At 39.5% G+C, this 21,591-nt stretch overlaps 1 protein-coding gene across 4 annotated transcripts in view; it reads right to left on the reverse strand.

Annotated features, from left to right (window-relative positions):
* ADIPOR2 (adiponectin receptor 2) overlaps window positions 1-21,591 on the reverse strand; it is a 91,545-nt gene that overhangs the window by 22,532 nt on the left and 47,422 nt on the right. For 2 of the 4 annotated variants that reach the window (XM_012476333.2, XM_012476332.2), the window contains exon 2: window positions 17,617-17,872. In XM_012476333.2, coding sequence (XP_012331756.1) covers window positions 17,617-17,787 — 171 coding nt within the window. In that variant the 5' untranslated portion in view covers window positions 17,788-17,872. Of the gene's footprint in view, window positions 1-6,389; window positions 6,492-14,020; window positions 14,120-17,616; window positions 17,873-21,591 lie in introns of those variants that run through there. The other 2 variants (XM_021667811.2, XM_064377595.1) reach the window with 2 other exon arrangements.

Here is a 21,591-nt window from a genome sequence, read left to right on the forward strand (position 1 = left end):
AGATCAGGACAACCTGGTTTGAAATGCCTCTCATATTTTTGTCCAAAAGCTTACAGAATGCCTCCTAACTATATACTTTAACAAACATAGTTAAGAGTCCAAGCTTTAGAGTTAGAGGACTAGAGGCAATGGTCTAATCATTTCAACCAATACACAACATTACACAAAATTTGAAACTGATATAAATTTCAAAAAGAAATTTGAATGACAGTATAATACTGGACCAGGAGTCTAAAAACCTAGATTTCAGGCCCTATCTGTCTTGTCTTGTCTTACTACCACATCCTCCACCCCACTGTACCTTGACCTTTCATTCCAGCTATGCTGGACATTTTTGAGGTTCAGACATCAGTATGTGCCAGTGTGTACCCAATAAACATTAGTTATTATTATTATAATTCCCTACAGACACCATGTTACTTCTTGCTTCTAAGTCTTCACATCTGCTGTTCCCTTTGCCTAGAATGTCTTTAGTCCTTTCTTAGCTAACTCTGAAACTCAAGTTTTATCTCCCCTGATCCTCACTTGTAGATGGAGTTACTACCATAGTAGTCTGTGCATAAAATCACACAGCACTCACTACAAATGTACTGATCTACCTGTCTCTCACACTAAACTACATGCTGCTTAAGGGCAAAAACCATGTCTTCTTTTCTCAAGTCCAAAGTGCAACACATGGGAAAGAAACTAAAAACATTTGTAGAAAGATTAAAAGTATGCATGTGTCTACTAAACTAAATGACTTTTGGGATCCCTTCCACTCTGACAGTCTAGGAACGAAGTCTGAGTACTTGAAAGAAAGTTGGTACTATTTAAAAGAAATTAGGAAGTTAGAATAGAAGGAAAAGCTGTTGGAGAAGTGGACAGTTAACCTTAGTTTAACATTAGTTCAATTTGAAATGGTTAAAAGTCCAATAAAGACGACAGCACTTCTCATTTGAAGGCTCTAGGAGAAAAAAGGTCGGGGGCATGGGGAGAAGACGGCACTAAGACGACAGATTTAGAAATCACCTTTATGAAAAGGCTGTTGAAGTCAAGGGTGGCTGAGATATATGGGTAAGTTCAAGATGTGTTTACCAGGATTTATTACAGTTATATTAGTTGAATACTATTATAAAGGAAGGACAGAGTAACAATTACTATTTATTATATACTACATGCCAGACATTGTCCTAAGTGCTTTTTACAAATTAATAAAACCCTCATAACAATTTTCTGAAATGAGTATATTTCTATTCCCATTTTATTAAGTGGAAATCTAGATCAAGCATGGTAAATAAAGAAATAGAAACTAAGACAAGGTACACAGCTCTAAGTAGTACCTTAATTCCCAACCTAAAGCCACTATCTTGGCTAATTACTTCAAAATTTATGCAAGTGAATATGCACATTAAATGTTATTTGTAGACTGAATAAATGTTTTATATTCATAAAGTAGGTGTAACTACTTTAAAATACATGCAGCTGCTGCAGTGAGTTACAAAATACAAATTCACCTAAGATAAACTGAATTCATAGCCAAGTTCTATCCTGTATTTTTTTCAAACTAATATTTAAAATGTGAGTATTGGCCAGGCTCCGTGGCTCATGCTTGTAATCCCAGAACTTTAGGAAGCCAAGGCAAGCAGATCACAAGGTCAGGAGTTCGAGACCAGCCTGTCCAATATGGTGAAACCCTATTTCTACTAAAAAATACAAAAACTAGCCAAGCATGGTGGTGTATGCCTATAGTCCCAGCTACTTGGGAGGCTGAGGCAGGAGAATTGCTTGAAGCCAGAAGGCAGATGTTACAGTGAGCCAAGATCATGCCATTGCACTCCAGCCTGGGCAACAGAGTGAGACTCTATCTCAAAAATACATAAATAAATAAAATATGAGTTTCATATAGTGAGGTCTGTTAAATATTTCTGATGTTCAAAGGGAGAATGGGATCATCTTCCTACCCCAATAATTCCACTTATAAGTATGTAGCTAACAGAAGTGCATACATGTGTTCGCTAAAAAACAAGTACTGGAATGTTCATAGCAACACTATTTATAATAGCCCCAAATTGGAAACAACCCAAATTGCCTTCAACAATAGAATAAAAATCGGTATAGTAATATAAAGAAATACTACAGAACAATAAAATGAACAATCTACAGCTACACCCAGAAAATACAGATTTATTTTACAAACATGATACTGAGCAAAAGAAGCCAGATATAAGAGTACATATGGAATGATTACAATGAGATAAAGTATAAAAACAAGCAAAATTAATCTATGCCATTAGAAGTCAAGAGTAATGGTTACCTTTGGGGGAGGGGGAATAGGCAGTTACTATGAGGAGGTAATGAGGAGACCTCCAGGAGTGCTGGTTATACAGGAGTGCCTAGTTTATAAAAGTTTATCAAACTATCCACTTATGATATATCTACGTGTGTCTGTGTGTGTGTATGTGTCTGTGTGTGTGTGTGTGTCTGTGTGTGTGTGTGTGTGTGTGTCTGCATGTATAATACTTTAATAAGGTTTCTGTTGTTTTCTTTAAAGGGTCCTCCTACTCAGATGTTTGAAAAATAATGATATAGAAGAGATCAGGGATGCAAATTCAGGTCACTCTGAATTTTAAAAACTTTGTTTTTTTCCTTTTATCAAGCTGCTTCCTTCAAGATTATTTACTAGTCCACAGAAATGGCTGCACTAAACAAAACCAGCCATGATAAAAGTGATCAAAGAAAGTATTAAACAGGGCTGCTGAAGAAAAGATACCTAACTGGATTGATTTATGAAAAAAGTAAATTATGACCCTCATTTTTTAATCCCATAACAAAAAAGTATTAATATAGTGTGGGAGACCACAGAAATTCTGAGGATAAGAAAATCTTAGATGTTTATCACCCAGTTAAACATCTCCATTTTAATGTCAGGAAAATGAAACCCAAAGAAATTAAGAAAATTGGCCAAAGTCACACATCTGGCTGGCAGTAGAGCCAGGACTAAAACTCAAGTTTAATCATTCATGTCTTTACTTAAATATTGTGCAAATACAATATTCTTAGAATATATATTCTATATATAATTTTTTTGTTTTGAGACCGGGTCTTACTCTGTTGCCAACGCTGGAGTGCAGTGGCACAATCATGGCTCACTGCAGCCTCGAATTCCTGGACTCAAGTGATTCTCCCATCTCAGCCTCCCAAGTGGCTGCGACTACAGGTACATGCCACCAGTCCTGGCTAATTTTTCTATTCTTTGTAGAGATACAGTTTGGCCATGTTGTCCAGGCTGGTCTTCAACTCCTGGGCTCAAGGGATATGCCCGCCTCAGCTCTCAAATTTGTCAAGAATACAGGCGTGAGCCACCAGGTCCAGCCATTCTTGGACTATTTTAGATATAGAGGATAAACATGTTTAAGTGAGTGGAGATAAATAACTACCATCTGTTTTTTATAAGATAAATATAAAGTCAAATAAAAACAAAAAGAAACAAAGATTAACTTTGTCATTTGGACATAACAGAGCAAGCCTTTTCTTTCTAACACAAATATACACCTCCAATGATAAGCTACATCTAACATTTATTAAGTGCTTTCTATGCACCAGGCAGTGTTCCCACTACTTTACATGCACGAAGTTATTCTCATTACAACCTGTGAGACAAGAGGCATACTATTACATACTCCATTTACAAAACAGGAAACACTCAGCTCCTCTGGGCTCAGCTTTACCCTGCTGTAATTTCTACTGGTCTGGGAATTTACGTATATATATTATGAAAAGAAAACCGTGATCCTTGGCTCTCAATCTTTAAGTGTGCCCCACAATCACATGAGGGAGCTTGTGACAAATACAGATTCCTACTGCAGAGATTTCAATTTTAGAGTATTTAGTTTCTAATACTCTTTCTAAAAAACCTTTCCACTTCGTAAAGAATCAAAGAGACTAACCTCTCCATCACCTCAAATAAGGAAGGGATTCCTATGCACAGGTAAATTTAATCTAACTGTACACACAGATATTTTATTTAATGTTACTTGAGAGCCAATTCCGCAACTACACTATCACCTATCACAGGGTCTCTTTTTCTGCAATTCTGATCACCTATGGAAATAATCTAATTTCAAATGTATTAAAGGCAAATAAGCAATGAAATTGCCATATCGCATTTTTGACAATAAACCAATGAAAAGAAAATCCTGCCCCTTTGAAGAGAAAAAGTATTATCATCCCCATGACAAGAGTCCCAGAGTACAATACACATACATTCACATGAAACCTCAGTTTCCTCATCTGTAAACTGATTCTAATATCTATTCCATAAGGCTACTTTAGGAACGAATAATATATTCAAAAGGGCTCAAAAAATTATTGTAAGAGAGCAATAAACGTGAACTACCATTATTCTGAAATAATAAGAATGCATTTATTATATCTAAAATTAAAGAAAATTAGTTAACCTTCCCTAAGCATCTAAATAGTATACCTCCCCATGCGCTCCTTTTGTACATCTCTTTATAGAAACTATTTGAAACCCTTTAGGCACAGAACTTTAAATTTGTTGCTGATAAATTCATTCAACAACTATTTGTTATATGCCACTCAAAGACTAACCAGTTTAGACTCTGAGGATATGGTGGGGTGGGGAGGGGGGCACCAAAAAGGCAACATTCTTACCACCAATGGAACTGAAGAGTCTACAAGCAACACCAATTATTAAACATAAATATATAAGCTTTATACATTTGTTTTATACATTTTTATAAAATGTTTTAAAATAAAATATGTCACACGAATATATGTTATGATATGCACTGTAATGAAAAATAAAAGATGATTAAAGATAACAATGGGAAACCTGATATAGAATGAAGTAGGGGTGGAGAACTTAACCTGAATACTGAAGGATGAGCAGCAGTTAGCCAGAGGTGTGGGTGTTAAGAGCACTCCAGGTAGAAGAAAGAGCCATGTTTGAAGGCTCTGCAGTTGGAAAGAGTCCAGCCCGTTTAAGAAACTGAAATAAGGCCAATGTGGTTGCAGCTCAGTGAGCATGGAGAAGACTGTCCTGAAATGAAGTTGGACAGATAAAGGCAGCTGTGAGATCATGCAGAATCCTACAAGTTATAGAAAGGATTTGGGATTTTACCCTAAGTGCAACGGGAAACAAATGAATTTTTGAAATGGGAATGGCATAATAAACATTGTATTTTTTTTTTTTTTTGAGACGGAGTCTCGCTGTGTCACCCAGGCTGGAGTGCAGTGGCACGATCTTGGCTCACTGCAACCTCTACCTCCAGGGTTCAAGTGATTCTCTTCCCTCAGCCTACTGATTTGCTAGGATCGCAGGTGCTCACCACCACACCCAGCTAATTTTTGTTATTTTTAGTAGAGACGGGTTTAACCATGTTGGCTGGGATGGTCTCGATCTCTTGACCTATTGATCCACCCACCTCAGCCTCCCAAAGTGCTGGGATTACAGGCGTGAGCGCCATCACGCCCAGCCTAAACTTTGCAATTTCAAGAGCTTTCTCTAGGAACTGTGTGAAGAATATATTGGGACTGTACAAGATACAAAACAGAAAGTCCTGTCAGGAGGTCTATTTCAGATGGGAGATAGGAGATGGTGGTGACTTAAAGTAATGGCAGAACAGATGATGAGAAGACCATTTGAAGTTAAATTGACACAACTTGAGTTTTATAATAAGTTTGAATTTAGCTTCTATTTCCAAATTCCTCAAAGAGGTTAATACTTAAAATCCTCAGCTAAAGCTAACCTAGGCAGATCTCTTGATAAAAGCTCAGAAGTTAACTGACTATGGATAAGATACCATTTTGCACCCACTAGGATAGTTATATTCAAAATATAGTAACAATAGTTAGTGTGGGTGTGGAGAAAGTGGAACTCCCACACATCGCTGGTGGAAATATAAACTGGTGCAGCTGCTTATGAAAAACAGTCTGGTGGTTTCTCAAAATATTAAACACAGAGTTAACATATAACCCAGCAAAATCCCTCCTGAGTATATACCCAACAGAAATGAAAACAAGTCCACATGAAATCTTGTACATGAATGATAATAGCAACATTTTTTGCAACGGTCAAAAAGTGGCAACAACCCGTGTTCATCAACTCACTATTAGACAAACAAACTATAGTACAGTAGTTCCCCCTCATCCACAGGAAATATGTTCTAAGACCCCCAGTGGATGTCTGAAATCTTGGATAGTACAGGACCCTATATATGCTGTGTTTTTTTCCTATACATACATACCTATGATGAAATTTAATTTATAAATTAGGTACAGTAAGAGATTAACAATATTCAATAAAACAACAATTATAACAATACACTATTAAAAAAATGTGAACATGCTCTCCCACTCAAAATATCTTAGTGTATTGTACTCACACTTCTTGTGATCTGTGATCTTATAGCCCAGACAGGTACTAAGTAACTAAGTAGCCAGCCATCTGCAGCATGGATATGCCGGACAAAGGAGTGATTCATTTACTAGGTAAGAAGGAGAGGGCAAGAAGGTGTGAGACTTCATCACACCACTCAGATCAGCACAAAGTTTAAAACTTATGAATTATTTCTGGAATTTTCCATTTAATATTTTCAGATCTCAGTTGACCTGGGGGTAACTGAAACCACAGAATGTGAAACCACAAATAAGAAAGGACCTCTGTATATCCGTACAACGGAATGTTATTCAGTCATAAAGTGGAATGCAGTACTGGTACATACTACAATATTGATAAACCTTAAAAACATTATGCTAGAAGCTAGACACAAACACCATGTCTTATGATCCCACTTATTAAAAAGTCCACAATAGACAAAGCCATAGTGACAGAAAGTACATTCAAAGCTGCCTAGGGTTGGGGGTAAAGATGAGAAGTGATGGCAAATGGGTTAAGAGGTTTCTTTGGGGGATGATGAAAATGTCCTAAAGTTAGATTGAAGTGATGGTTGTACAACGCTGTGACAAATAAAACCACTGAACTGTACACTTTAAATGGGTTAATTTTATGGTATATAAAATTTATCTCAAAAAAAAATTTTTAAGAGTCAACTGAGAGTACATGTGGTCTTTTCCTTTAACAAACAGTAAATAAATCTAACTTTATTTCCCTAATAATCCTCAGAGAATGTGTTATGATTTCTTTGCAAAGCATGTTCCTAAGAATGTTTAATACATTAACTATCTTAAATAAAATATTTAGGCACTGGTTTTAGTGGTTGTTTTTTGTCCCCCCACCCTGCTTAGCTATCTCCTACAGGAAGGAGGTTGGGGTTTTTTTTTTGTTTTGTTTTTTTTGTTTTCCCAGAAACGGAGACTTGCTCTGTCATCCAGGCTGGAGCGTACTGGCGCAATCTCAGTTCACTGCAACCTCCGGCTCTGGGGTTCAAGGGATTCTCCTGCCTCAGCCTCGAGTAGCTGGGATTAGAGGTGCCTGCCACCTCCCAAAGTGCTGAGATTACAACTGTGAGCCACTGTGTCCCGCCAGGAAGGATGTTTTTAAGCAGTAGTGAGCATCTTAGTAGTGAAACAAAAAAAAATACATATATCCAGGATCCAAAGATTCTGATTCAGCAGGCCTGGAATAAAATCCTGGCTTTTGTATTTTTCTATAAAGGGCAGTATGTGATCAGGTGGGCACTCCTAATAGATTTATTGATTTAAAGAAACTTGATGGTAAATTAAGACTTGTACAAAAAGATAATCAGTCTGTAATACACTTAATTACCTTAAATCTTACTTCATAAATTCAGACTTCCACTTAATAAAAAACAAGATCCCCTGCTGCTTTTCCTGTTTTGCTTTTATCCCTACTCATGATTGGCATTTGAATGCCAATCTCCACAACTTGAGAGCCTAAGAGCTCCCATCATTTTTTAAATGAAGCCTAAGCAATTTAATCAAGATCGACATCTCCTAAAAGAGGGGAAAACACAAAGAAAATGATGCAAAATTGTTACGTGAACGACTCTACTATGATATATTCATTTTACTTGCTTTCAAAATAAACAGAAAACCCATTACTATGAGGTCTCCATATGCGAGCCTGGAGCCTCAAAATCTGGAGTCCTGCTTGCCTCTAATCATCTCCCACCCTGTGCCTGTGATCGCCATTGTCCCTAATCGCCCAGCAGAGCTTCCCTGGACAATCCCCTCACCCAACCCTGCCATCTTAACTGTTATTATGGTAATACTCTTATCCCACCCACCAATGTAACTGAACTTATGGTAATGTATACTCCTTGCCCCTGCCCCCACCACTGTAACTGATCTTACTCTGTAAAACCAACTCTTATCTCACTGCCCTTTGCTAATACCCTTTTTGGCCTTAGCCCACCTGCACCCAGGTGAATAAACAGCCATGTTGCTCACACAAAGCCTGTTTGTGGGGGGTCGCTTCATTCAAAGCGTGAGCTTTCAACATTTGGTGCCAAAACCCGGGATAGGGGAACTCTTGAAGGAAACCAAACCCCCATCCCTGTTCTTGTGCTCCCTCCATGAAGAAATCTACCTACAAACCTGGGGTCATCAGACGCACACCGCCTGCTATTTTGGTAAACAGTCTCTCTTTTTTGCTTTCCCATTCTTTTGTCTTTCTCTTTCCACTTCCTCCCCCTTTCAGTTTTGTCCTTTTTTCCACCGCAAAGACAAGGAAAATCAGGTAAACCAGGTTCTTCTGTGAGGTTCAGGACCAGAAAAGTCCTAGGCAGGTCTCAGATCTGGGGACCCAGTTTTCCCCAGGGGTTTGACTATCGTGAAGACATTCACCCTAGTTACTCATCCACCAGGCTCATGGCCAATACTGGTGGCAGGTCAACGTAGAGGATGCTCTCTTTGCTCACCAACGAGGAGGTTCAACCCAGGCTCAACTAGGGATGCCTGCTGAGCGGCTGGGTTGCGTGCCCATTTTCCTTGTCTCTGTTGCCTTTCCAGAACCATGGGCAATCATCCGTCCTCTATCCCTCCCTCCTCTCCGCTGGCCTGTGTTCTAAAAAACCTCAAGCCTCTTCAACCGTATACTGACCTAAAACCCAAACGTCTCATCTTCTTTAACACTGCATTCTCTTTACTGGACCACTGCATGGCCACAATACGAGTTAAACAACGGCTCCAATTGACCAAAAAATGGCACCTTCAACCTCTCTATTTTAAAATATTTAAACAATTTTTGTCGCAACATGGGCAAATGGTCTGAAATTCCCTACATCCAGGCATTTTTTTTTCACATACCAATCCCTCCCTAATCTCTACTCCTTCTCTTCCCTTCCGTTTGCCCTCCTTCTTCTGCCAGTAAGCCAGAATCCTCCTTGTCCCTCAACCCTCCCAATCTTTCTCCTCTCCACCCGTCCAAACCAGGCCCTAATCCAGGACCTAACCCCATCCCCTAGAGTCTTCCTCCTCTTCCCCTGCCCACAATCCACCTCCTTATGCCCCTCCTGCCACCTCCCCACCTCATACATGGCCCAGCTTACAGTTTAGTCCCTAGGCTACCTCCTGTGCCCCTCCCCAACAATTCCCCCTTCCAGAGGTGGCTGGAGTCAAAGGCATAGTTAGGGTGCACATTCCTTACTCTTTGTCCAATCTTTCCAAATTGGCCACCAGTTAGGCTCCTTTTCATCAAATTCTCCAATACTTAACCCAGTCCTATAATCTCACCTGGAGTAACTTAAATGTCATCCTTACTTCTACTCTCACCCCTAAAAAATGCTTAATATGCATTTTATCACCCTATCAGCCCCTAACATTACAATAAGGTACAGAAGTTAGAATCTGGCCCTCAAACTCCACAATAGGAATTAAGCAACCTCACCTTCAAGGTGTTCAATAATAGGGAAAAATCTGCCCAGTGGCAGCGCACCTCAGAACTACAAATGCTTGCCTCTGCCATAAGACAACCCCAGCCACACCACTGGCTCACAAAAACTTCAAAGCGCCCAGACTGCAGCGCGTCCAGCCACCCCTCCTGGACCTTGCTTCAACTGTCAGAAACCTGGCCACTGGGCCGAGGAATGCCTGCAGCCCAGAATTCCTCCTAAGCCCTGCCCCGTCTGTGTGGGGCCCCCACAGAAAGTTGACTGTCCAACTCACGTCACTGCTCCCAGAGCTCCTGAAGCTCCAACCCGCGGCTTGGCGGCTAAAGACTAACGCTGCCTGAGCATCTTGGAAGCCCCCTGGACCATCACGGATGCCGAGCTTTGGGTAAGTCTATCCCCTTCCTAATCAACACAGAGGCCACCCACTCCATGTTGCCTTCTTTTCAAGGACCTGTCTCCTTGGTCTCCGTAACTGTTGCAGGAATTGATGGCAAGGCCTCCAGGCCTCTCAAAACTCCCCAAGTCTGGTGTCAATTAGGCCAGCACTCCTTTCCACATTCTTTCCTAATCATCCCCACTTGTCCAGTTCCCCTGTCAGGCCAAGACATCCTAGCAAAACTGTCTGCCTCCTTCACTATTCCTGGGCTACAGCCACGCCTCATTGCCTCCCTCTTCCCTGAACCTGTACCTCCCTCAATAGCTCCCCTTATGTCCCCCTACCTTAACCCTAGGGTGTCAAACACTGCTTTCCCATCTGTTGCTACAAGTCGCTGACTCCTCATCATCCCCTTAAAACCTAACCACCCTTACTCTGCTCAGCCCTAGTACTCCATCTCACAACAGGCTTTAAAAAGTGTAAGCCTGTTATCACCCCATCTATTGCAACATGGCCTTTTAATAAACCCTCCTGCTTCTTCAGCAACTGTACTCAATGGGGTATTGTGTATCCCCTTCCAAAGCCCAAATTTCTTCCCCATCTGTTATAATCTTTTGCCAGCATACACGCGCTCTCCCTGCCAACTGTATCCAGTTAATTTCCCAAATCCCAACCCCATCCACCAAATAACAGCTTCTCTCCTTCCTGGGTGTGGTTGCTACTTTCACCTCTGGATACCAGGTTTTGCTATTCTAACTAAGCCATTGTATAAACTCACTAAAGAAAACTTATCTGACCCTATTAATCCAAAATCCTTTCTTCACTGTTCCTTTCGCTCCTTAAAAACAGCTCTAAAAACTACTCCCTTCCTAGCTCTCCCCAACTTTTCTCAACCCTGTTCATTACATACTGCTAAAATCCAGGGCTGTGTGGTGGGATTCTTACAAAGAAGCCAGGCCCACGGCCTGTAGCCTTTTTATACAAGCAACTTAACCTAACAGTCCTGGGCTTGACAACACACAGCAGCAGCTGCCACCCTAATACTCTTAAAATCCCTCAAAATCATAGGCTATGCCTTCTAGCTCTTACAACCTCCAAAGTTTTCTCTTTACACCTCACACACTTACTTTTAGCCCCTTGCCTTCTCCACCTTTATGCAGTCGCCCCTACTACTTAAACCACACCTCAAAAAGTCTGTTTCTATTATTTTCTGTCTAACTGAGCTCAAATTCACTGTACTCATTACATGGCCAGTTCTTGTTTAAGTTGCTGGTTTACACTTTTCCTCCAAGCAATTACAGTTAATATTTCACTCTTAATCTGGCTCTCGTTCTCTGCTCATACCCAATCTTGTTAATGAAAGAAGTGGTTGCTTATAAATACCATATACTTCCTCATATGCCATGAAAACAAAAGCTCTCCCTCCACAGTTACCCCACCAAACACCCTACAACCTTTAACAGCAGCAGCCCTTGCTGGTTCCCTTAGCATTTGAGTCCAAAGCTCCAGAAAAATGATGCTTTATGTAAACCAGCCTGGCCTCGTATATAATGCCATCAATAAATTAAGAGAGTCCAAAAGCTCATTAATCAGGCAAATGGTTATTCTGAACCTGGCTGGACTGGCTAGACATTGTCTAACTGGGAGTCATGGCTTCTTCCAATCCTTAGTCCTCTGATACTAACTTTCTCCTTCTTTTATTTAAACACTGTATTTTTCCAATTAATCTCTCAATTCCTACAGAATCGTACACAAGCGATGACCAATCAGTCAATACGACAAATGCTCCTTCTAACAATCCCACAATATTACCCCTTTCCCCAAAATCTCCCAGCAGTCTAAATTATTTCCTATTTTTAGGTTTCTGCCCCGCCCCAATCCCGCTGCAAGAAGCCTTGAGAATCTTCGCCCCCACCCCCTAAAACCTGTTATCACCCCTTCTTCTCTAATTCTTTCTCTCTCTGTATAAGACGACAGGTATGTCAGGTCTCCATGTGCAAGTCTGAAGCCTGAAAGTCTAAAGTCCTGCTTGCCTCGGCTAATCATATGCCACTCCCCGCCTGTGTTCACCATTGTCCCTAATTGCCCAGCAGAGCTTCTCTGGACAAGCCCCTCACCCCACCCTGCCATCTTAACTGTTATTACGATAATACTCTTATCCTACCCACCATTGTAATTGAATTTATGGTAATGTATACTTCTTGTCCCTATCCCCACCATTGTAACTGATCTTACTCTGTAACTTTCCACTGCACACCCCAAACCTATAAAACCAACTCCTAACCCACTGCCCTTTGCTAATGCCCTTTTTGGCCTTAGCCCACCTGCACCCAGGTGAATAAACAGCCATGTTGCTCACATAAAGCCTGTTTGGGGGGTCTCGTCATTCAAAGCGCACGTTTTCAACAATTACAAAGTTAGAATGCATCTGAGAAGCAAAATTACCCTGGCCTAACAGAAAATGAGGTATGCAACAACTTCGGTCAAAAAACAAGAACAACTGTTGAATCTAACCTCTAGGCTCAACACAAACACTCAGGGACTGAGTTTGGAATTCAGAAACATTAAGTCAATCTGGTGCCAATTCTCATAAAGGCAGCTTTGTTCACCAGAAAGAGCAATCAGAAGACTTAGCACATGCTCTCCTTTTGTCATGTGACCTTGGGCAAATTACTGTACTAACCTTTCTAAATCCTATTTTCATCCACTTTCAAAAAGAAATCATATCTGCTTTCTATTTCAGAGTACAGTTTTGAGAAGCAAATGAGAATGTCTGTGAAAGTGATACAAATTAAGGTATTATTAGAATTATTGAGAAGGCTACAGTCTACAGTTCAGATGTTTCAACTTCAAAACTGAAAATTTTAAGAAATGAGTCCTTTCTCCAAACACCAACAAAAAGTCAGTATATGGAACTCCTCAAATCATTTGAAGATATTAATATTTTGTCTTTAATTTCAGTCTCAAAACTGCAGTTCTCTGTAAGTCTATCCTCCTTTTTTTCTAGCTCCCATATGTACTATACATTAACCCTGAAATTGGCATCAAGGGACAGTACTGCATATAGATTCTCTTTTTCAGCAAAGAACTTCAACTCCAAAGAGAAACAACACACAAGACAAATTTTCATTAAGAATAAAAACACAATTTCCTCCCTGGTAAATTGAGGAAGGGGCTTTTTCAGCTCTAACATTCCACAATCTATGGATCCTTTCATTCCTTGGCTCCTCATACAAAAATCTGTTAAAACAAATGAAAAGAAAATGGTTCTTTTGTTCATACTGCTAACTGTTGCGTTGGCTCAAGATTAAAAGAAAATCAAATAGAGGCTTTTAGAGTAATAAAACAGTTAACTCACAAGGATGAGGAAAATCCCATCCACCTAATTATTTATTAGTGAAATTAAAACACAAATATTATCTACAGAAGATACCACTCCAACTAGTGAAGACAGTAAACAAAAATACACAGTATTACAACAAATAGAAAAATCAATTAATGTAAATCTGACACAAAAGGGATTGAGTAGGCAAATTCTGGACTCTGAAAACATATTTTGCTTTCCTTGCATAACACAGCCATGGTTCATGGTCCCAAGAAGCATCTGAAGCAGGTAGCAGCTCCAAAGCATTTGATGCTGGATAAACTGACTGGTGTGTTTGCTCCTCATCCATCCACCGGTCCCCCCAAGTTGAAAGAGTGTCTCCCCTTCATCATTTTTCTAAGGAACAGACTTAAGTATGGCCTAACAGGAGATGAAGCAAAGAAGATTTGCATGCAGCGGTTCATTAAGATCAATGGCAAGGTCCAAATTGATACAACCTACCCTGCTGGATTCATGGATGTCATCAGCATTTACAAGACCGGAGAGAATTTCCATCTGATCTATGTCACTAAGGGTTACTTGCTGTACATCGTATTACACCTGAGGAGGCCAAGTACAAGTTGCGCAAAGTGAGAAAAATATTTGTGGGCACAAAAGGAATCCCTCATCTGGTGACTCATGATGCTCACACCATCCACTACCCTGATCCCCTCATCAAGGTGAATGATACCATTCAGATTGATTTAGAGACTTGCAAGATTACTGATTTCATCAAGTTCGACATTGGCAACCTGTGTATGGTGACTAGAGGTGCTAACCTGGGAAGAATTGGTGTGATTATCAACAGAGAGAGGCACCCTGATCTTTCGACGTGGTTCACATGAAAGACGCCAATGGCAACAGCTTTGCCACTCGACTTTCCAACATTTTTGTTATTGGCAGGGGCAAAAAACCATGGATTTCTCTTCCCCAAGGAAAGGGTGTCCACCTCACCATTGCTAAAGAGAGAGACAAAAGACTGACAGTCAAACAGAGCAGTGGGTGAAATGGTCCCTGGGTGACATGTCGGATCTTTGTCCCTGGGTGACACGTAATTAAAAATACTGTGGCATGATTAAAAAAAAATTCATCTCATAGCTAAAATGTAATATTATAAACAGAATTTTATCACCATTATAAATCCCAAACTGACTAGACTGAAATTCTTTCAAGCTTGAAAATTCCTTAGATTCCAAAAGAACAGTATCAGTTTTAAAACTAGTTAAGAAACAGGCCTGTAAGCCCAGAACTTTGGGAGGCCAAGGCGGGCGGATCACCTGAGGTCAGGAGTTCAAGACCAGCCTGACCAACATGGAGAAACCTAGTCTCTACTAAAAATACAAAATTAGCCGGACGTGGTGGCACACGCCTGTAATTACAGCTACTCAGGAGGCTGGGACAGGAGAATCGCTTGAACCCAGGAGGCAGAGTGCTGCAGTAAGCCGAGATCGAGCCATTGCACTCCAGCCTGGGCAACAAGAGTAAAACTCGGTCTCAAAAAAAAAAAAAAAGAGCTACATAAAAATCTTATAGTGATACACTTACTGGCTCCTCAATATCTCCTATAAGATAGTTAATAAGAATCTCGAATCTCACATTTCTAAAATACCACTCTTGATTTCCCTGCTTTAAACCTGCTCCTCCCTCTTGCTTTACCATTTTAGTTCAGCTCAGAGATCAAGCCTTGATTCCTCTATTTTCCTTACTCTACAGCTAATCCATCAGCAAGTCTTACTGATTTGACCTCCAAAATATACCCAGAATCCAACCATTTCCCCGATTTCTGCTGCTCCCACCACACTGTTTTAAGTGACATCATCTGTCATCTATATTCTAACACCTGGGTCCCTCTTCTAGTCTGTCTACAAATAATCCACTCCACACCTAGAGTGGTATTTTTAAAAACACGAATCTCTCCATGTTTAAACGCCCCAAAAGCTGCCCACTTGCCAGGCAATTTTATTAAAATAAAATTTAACTTCCTTCAATAAACCTGTATAATCTGTTCTGTGACTGGCCCACTGACCTCATCTCATTTCACTCTTCCCTCTAGTTCCTTATGCTCTAACTACACTGGCCTTCTTTTGGTCCTTTTAAAAAAAACAAAGGAGGCCTGGCGTGGTGGCTCACACCTGTTACCCTAGCACTATGGGAGGCCAAGGCAGCTGATTACTTGACGTCAGGAGTTCAAGATCAGCCTGGCCAACAGGGTGAAACCCCGTCTCTACTGAAAATACAAAAATTAGCTGGGCATGGTGCAGGCACCATGTAGCTTGTAATCCCAGCTACTCAGGAGGCTTAGGCAGGAGAATCACTTGAACCCGGGAGGCAGAGGGTGCAGTAAGCCGAGATGGTGCCACTGCACTCCAGCGTAGGCAACAGACCAAGACTCTGTCTCAAAAAATATATATAAATAAAATTTTTAAAAGGAGAAGATGAAAGCAAAGGAAGAGAAAGATGATACAAAAAGGTGCAGGCAGTGGTGGGAGGCAGGAGGGGAAGGCAAGGAAGATAAGCATATTCCCACCTTGGAACCTTGGCACTAGCTTATTTCCTCTATCTGGAAACACTCTTCTCCAAGCTGCTGTTCCAAGTAGAGGCTTTCAAAATGTTAACCACAACCCATAGTAAGAAATGTATTCCATATATTATTCATATTTATATACATAACTATATAAAGCTAAAATAACATAATTTAAATGTGTATTACTATATACACACTTCAATATTTTTATTCTATTTTGATCTTTAATTTTTTAACACTTTATAATACTACAATTAATTTCAAAACCCACTAATTAAAGCACAACCCACAGTTTGAGAAACACTGTACTAGTAATAAAACATTAAACATATGCTATATAATTTGGACGTTCCAAAGCACACAGCAAAACGTCTGTAACAATGACTTTTTGATACTTTTGCTCTATAGGTATAGTTTCCTGAAGGTTGCTCTTTTCTCTAGGAAATGAAAGGAAAGAGTAAAATCTGCCTTCAGCTCTCAGAATTCTACTGACCCCCAAGATATATGCTGGAGGTAACCAATTTCTGGAAAAGTAGCTCCAACATGCAATTAGAATTTCTCCAAAAATAACAGATAACATCATAACTAAAGTATGGTTGAATTAGAAAGATTATATGGTACCCACAGAACACGTCCTCTCGCTTCAACAAGATAAAGCAGGTTAAGCAAGCTTTTTTGTTGTTATTTTTTTTTTTTGAGATGGAGTTTTGCTTCTTGTTGCCCAGGCTAGAGTGCAATGGTGCCATCTTGGCTCACTGAAACCTCCACCTCCCGAGTTCAAGCGATTCTCCCGCCTCAGCCTCCTGAGTAGTTGGGATTACAGGCATGTACCACCATGCCTGGTTAATTTTTTTTTTTTTTTTTTTTTTTTAGTAGAGATGGGTTTTCTCCATGTTGGTCAGGCTGTTCTCGAACTCCCAACCTCAGGCAATCCGCCCACCTTGGCCTCCCAAAGTGCTGTGATTAGAGGCATGAGCCACCACACCCGGCCAAGTATGCTTTTAAGTGTCAGCAGAAAGACACTAACTATAAAATCAAATAATATCTAAACTAACTTAAGAATAAGAGGCTGGGCACAGTGGCTTATGCCTGTAATCCCAGCACTTTGGGAGGCCGAGGCAGGTGGATCACCTGAGGTCAGGAGTTTCAAGACCAGCCTGGCCAACATAGCAAAACCCCACCTCTATTAAAAATACAAAAATTAGCCAGGCGTGGTGGCATGCACCTGTAGTCCCAGCTACTCAGGAGGTTGAGGCAGAAGAATCACTTAAACCTGGGAGGTGGAGGCTGCAGTAAGCAGAGATCGCACCACTGCACTCCAGCCTGGGTGACAGAGCAAGACTTCATCTCAAAAAATTAATAATAAATAAGAGACTTCAAGTTATCCAGAAGAAAAAAAATACAATGTACAAGTTTCCTTCTTACCACCCCATCCTCCCTCCAGCAATGGACCCATGCTTTTTTGTTTGTTTGTTTCTTCCCCTCTGCCACATCCTCCAAACTTTTTTCTTTGTTTACCATTCTTCCAACTTACTTTTTTATCATGGGAAGATAGAACAGATGCCTCTAACATGGGATCCAAATCTCCTTGGTGGCTGTCATTATCACCTCTCCTTGTACCATCAAGTTGGTGCCCTTTTCTGAGCCTTATATCTGGCTCTGGAGTCCTGCTGCACCCCAATCGGTTTTCTGTTGGCTCGTTCATGGGATACCCAAGCCTTTCTTACAAACAGCTCTGTCTTTCTGTCCCTCCTTCTTGGGAGAATGACTGTCAGGAGAGTGAGTTGATCCTAAGAAGATAAAAGTTTGAAAAAATGCATTAAAGGAGTGTTGGGGAAGATATCAATTATATTATTATATATCCAAGTGAAAAATACTCGGCAATCACTAATAAGAAAAGAATAATATATTTAAAAGCTACATTTTTGACAGGGAAGATAACCAAAAATCTATTTTTAAATGAAAAACACAGGATACAGCAAGAATATTAGGTTCCCACTTACATGTTACAAAAATATGTAATTATATGTAAGTGCATATGTACTAGAATAATTAATGAAAAATATTTAAAACCATGTTATTGGTATAGAAGAACACAGGGAAGAACCTAGGGTCTGAAGTGAGAAGAATGCTTACTTTGTTCTGCCTGCATTTTTTTTTAACCATATGTCGTTATTATTTGTTTAATTTTAAAAAAGAATATATACAATTAGAAATTAGAATTCTAAATACTAATTGTAAGAATTATTAGAAAGAATTGTACTAGAAAGAATATATGTAGGTTTAGATATTATAGGTGGGCTTTACATAGCCAATCTCATTTAAACATCACAATGACCCTATAGGGTATTTTTATTTCTAATACACAGGTAAAGGAAAACAAAATTCACCATACTGTATAAAAAGTAAACAAAGTCTTCAAATTTATACAGCACATATTATCAATAATATTTTGTATTCAAAAGGCTTAATGTCTTATATTTCAATTTTTTTGAGTTATTTTGAACTCTAACTAGACTACCCTAGAAGGAAGAAACTCAGGACCAAAGTGTACATGTTTTACAACCATCTGGGTTCCCAGAAAGTGCTATATAAATGTTTAATGAATATTTGATAACATTTCAATGTTCTTAAGTGGCAAGAACATTTTCAGAAATCATTAATCTTTCTCTAAACTGGAGTGCAGCAAGTAAGTCCTAGGAGTTCAAGCTTTACAAGTCCTTGGCACTCTACCTCTTAACTCATGGTACACAAGCTTATTTTAGAAGATTCGTTGAATATCCAATTAAGGGTTATCACAGCCAATCCAACCAGAAATACCAAACCAGAAAAAGATAATATGCTAGCTAATAAATTCCATGCGGTTCCAAGTTCTCAGTGGGGAAAGGAGGTACAGGGCAAAGTGGGAGAGGCTAGATACTATACAAAGAAGATAATAGGTGGATTTAGTGTTCATGTATATGGATACATAGACTAAGAATTAGTCAAAGAATTAGAATTAGAGTAAGAATAGTCAACTGTTTGTTTCATAAATCATGTGAGTTTGCTGTAGGATTTCTCAAGGAGTTTTCAAAGTATGTAGGGCAAGAACAAACAAAAATCTAAGGATCACCAAACCTGGGCATGTACGTAGCCAAGCACATTATACTATTAAGATTATAAATTATGCCCATTTCTGAAAGAGGAAACAATATTAATAATGGCTTCTATTTAATTATATTATTTAAAGCTCACAAAGTTATTCACACACACCATTTCATTTTGTTTCAGGAGAGAGGCATCAAACATTTACTGAGAATCAACAAAGGTATATTCTGTACCAGGTAATTTACATGTGGTACTTCATACCATCTTTAAATACAGCCCTCTGAGGTACTATCATCCTCCAAAAACAGATGAAGAAACTGAGAATTAGAGCTTGGATAACTTATTCAAGGTCATTAGGATAAAAGAGGAACAGCTATGTTACACCCACATTTCTGAACCTCATAGAGTTCATGTGCTTTCCACTGCTCAACAAAATTAAGAATGAGATGAGTAAAAGATAAGAAATTGAACTCTAAAGTTAGTTGGTTTACATCACAAGAAAACTACAGAGTCAGGATCTGGATGTTCAAACTGTAACAAGTAGAATAAAGCTTTGTAAAGTGTTCTTAAAGTATCACCACACTAGGTCAGGCACAGTGGCCCATGCCTGTAATCCCAGCACTAAGAGAGCCCACGGTGGGAGGATCACTTGAGCCCAGGAGGTGGAGGTTACAATGAGCCAAGATTAAGCCACTGTACTCCAGCCTGGACAACAGAGTGAGACCTTATCTTAAAAAAAAAAAGAAAGAAAGAAAAGGAAAGAAAAATACCACCACACCAAACTTCTCTATCAGCAGGAGCTATATACCGGAAAAAGAAAAGGAAAAGGAAAAGGTAGGGGAGGAGGGGAGGGGGAAGAAGGGGGTGGGGAGGGAAGGAGGGGGAGGGAAGGGGGGAGGGGAGGGGAGGGTCACCACACCAAACTTCTCATCAGCAGGAGCTATATATGGAGGAGTGTTGCTCATTTATGAGACTATAAACGCATGGTCGGGCAGGCACAGTGGCTCACACCTGTAATCCCAGCACTTTGGCTAGCTGTGGCAGGAGGATCACTTGAGTCCAGCAGTCTGAAACTAGCTTGGGCAATAAAACGAGACCCACCTCTACCAAAAAATATATATATTTTTTAATTAGCTGAATGTGGTGGCACATGGCTGGTGGCTGTAGTCCTAGCTACTCAAGAGGCTGAGGTGGGAGGCATACTTGAGCCCACGAGTTCGAGGTTACACTGAGCTCTGTTGGCACTACTACACTCCAGCCTGAGTAACAAAGACCCTGTCTCTTAACAAAAAATAAAAAACGGAAATGCTCCATTAATTAGAACTGTTTTATAATCCTCATCTCAGAAAAAGAAATCAAATTACAAGAAATAAGATTTCCCCCATAATTTTTTAAGGATCCTCCTTAAAATAAAATCAAACTTTTCAGGAAAGTCTTGAGATCAATATACATTCCTATCAATGTTTTCTAAATTGACAAGTATGATAAAATAAGAATGAAGAAAATAAAAGGTGCTGCAAAATCTACAAACAAATCCAATATTCACCACTCTATAGGAAGCAGAAAGGCCTATAAAACAGACTTCAACAATAGAATTGTTGAAGTAAAAGCATTTATGTCAACCTTCAGGTTCCCATAAATTTAACAAAGTAGAATACCCCAATGCTAGAACACACTAGAGACCTGAAATTTACTATATGTTTTACTTTATTTGCATTCTACCTACTGAAACAAAATGAATTCCTACTATGTATTTTACTTTATTTGCAGTGCCTTGGGGAAAAAAAAAAAAAAGCAAATAAGTCTAAGAGTCTAAAGCCAGAAGTAAGGATAGTATTATTTATCACCAGCATTATTTAACTCTATCCTGGAAGTCTTAGATAATTAAATAAGAAAAAAATGAGTATAAAAATTGGAAAGAAAAAGGTAAACTATATAACTAGTTGCAGATTATATGACTCTTTTATCTATAAAACCCAGGAGAATCAACTAAAGAAAAATTTATGAATAAGAAAAATCATCAATGTGATTGGGCATAAAATTGATACATGGATTTCAACAGCCTTCATCCGAAAACCCCACAATATTTGGTCATTATGGAAGAAGAATATATTACAATAGAAAAAAGATAGAACACTTCAAAACAAATCTTAAAATGTTATTGAGGATCTACAAAACAAATTTCTAGAAATAATGAGTTCAGCAAGCGTTCAAGATCAACACTCAAATATCAATCATATTTCTTTTTTTCTAGAGGGACAGGGTCTCACTCTGTTGCCCAGGCTGGAATACAGTGGTGCAATCACACCTCACTATAACCTTGAACTCCTAGGCTCGAGGAATCCTGCCCTCCACCTCCCAAATACCTGGGATTACAGGTGCATACCACCATACCTGGCCAGTTTTTTGCTTTTTTTGTTTG

This window comes from Aotus nancymaae, unplaced genomic scaffold (genome assembly GCF_030222135.1).
Source record: "Aotus nancymaae isolate 86718 unplaced genomic scaffold, 86718_ANA_hifiasm-v0.15.2.pri h1tg000016l, whole genome shotgun sequence".
NCBI classification, from domain to species: Eukaryota; Metazoa; Chordata; class Mammalia; order Primates; family Aotidae; genus Aotus; species Aotus nancymaae.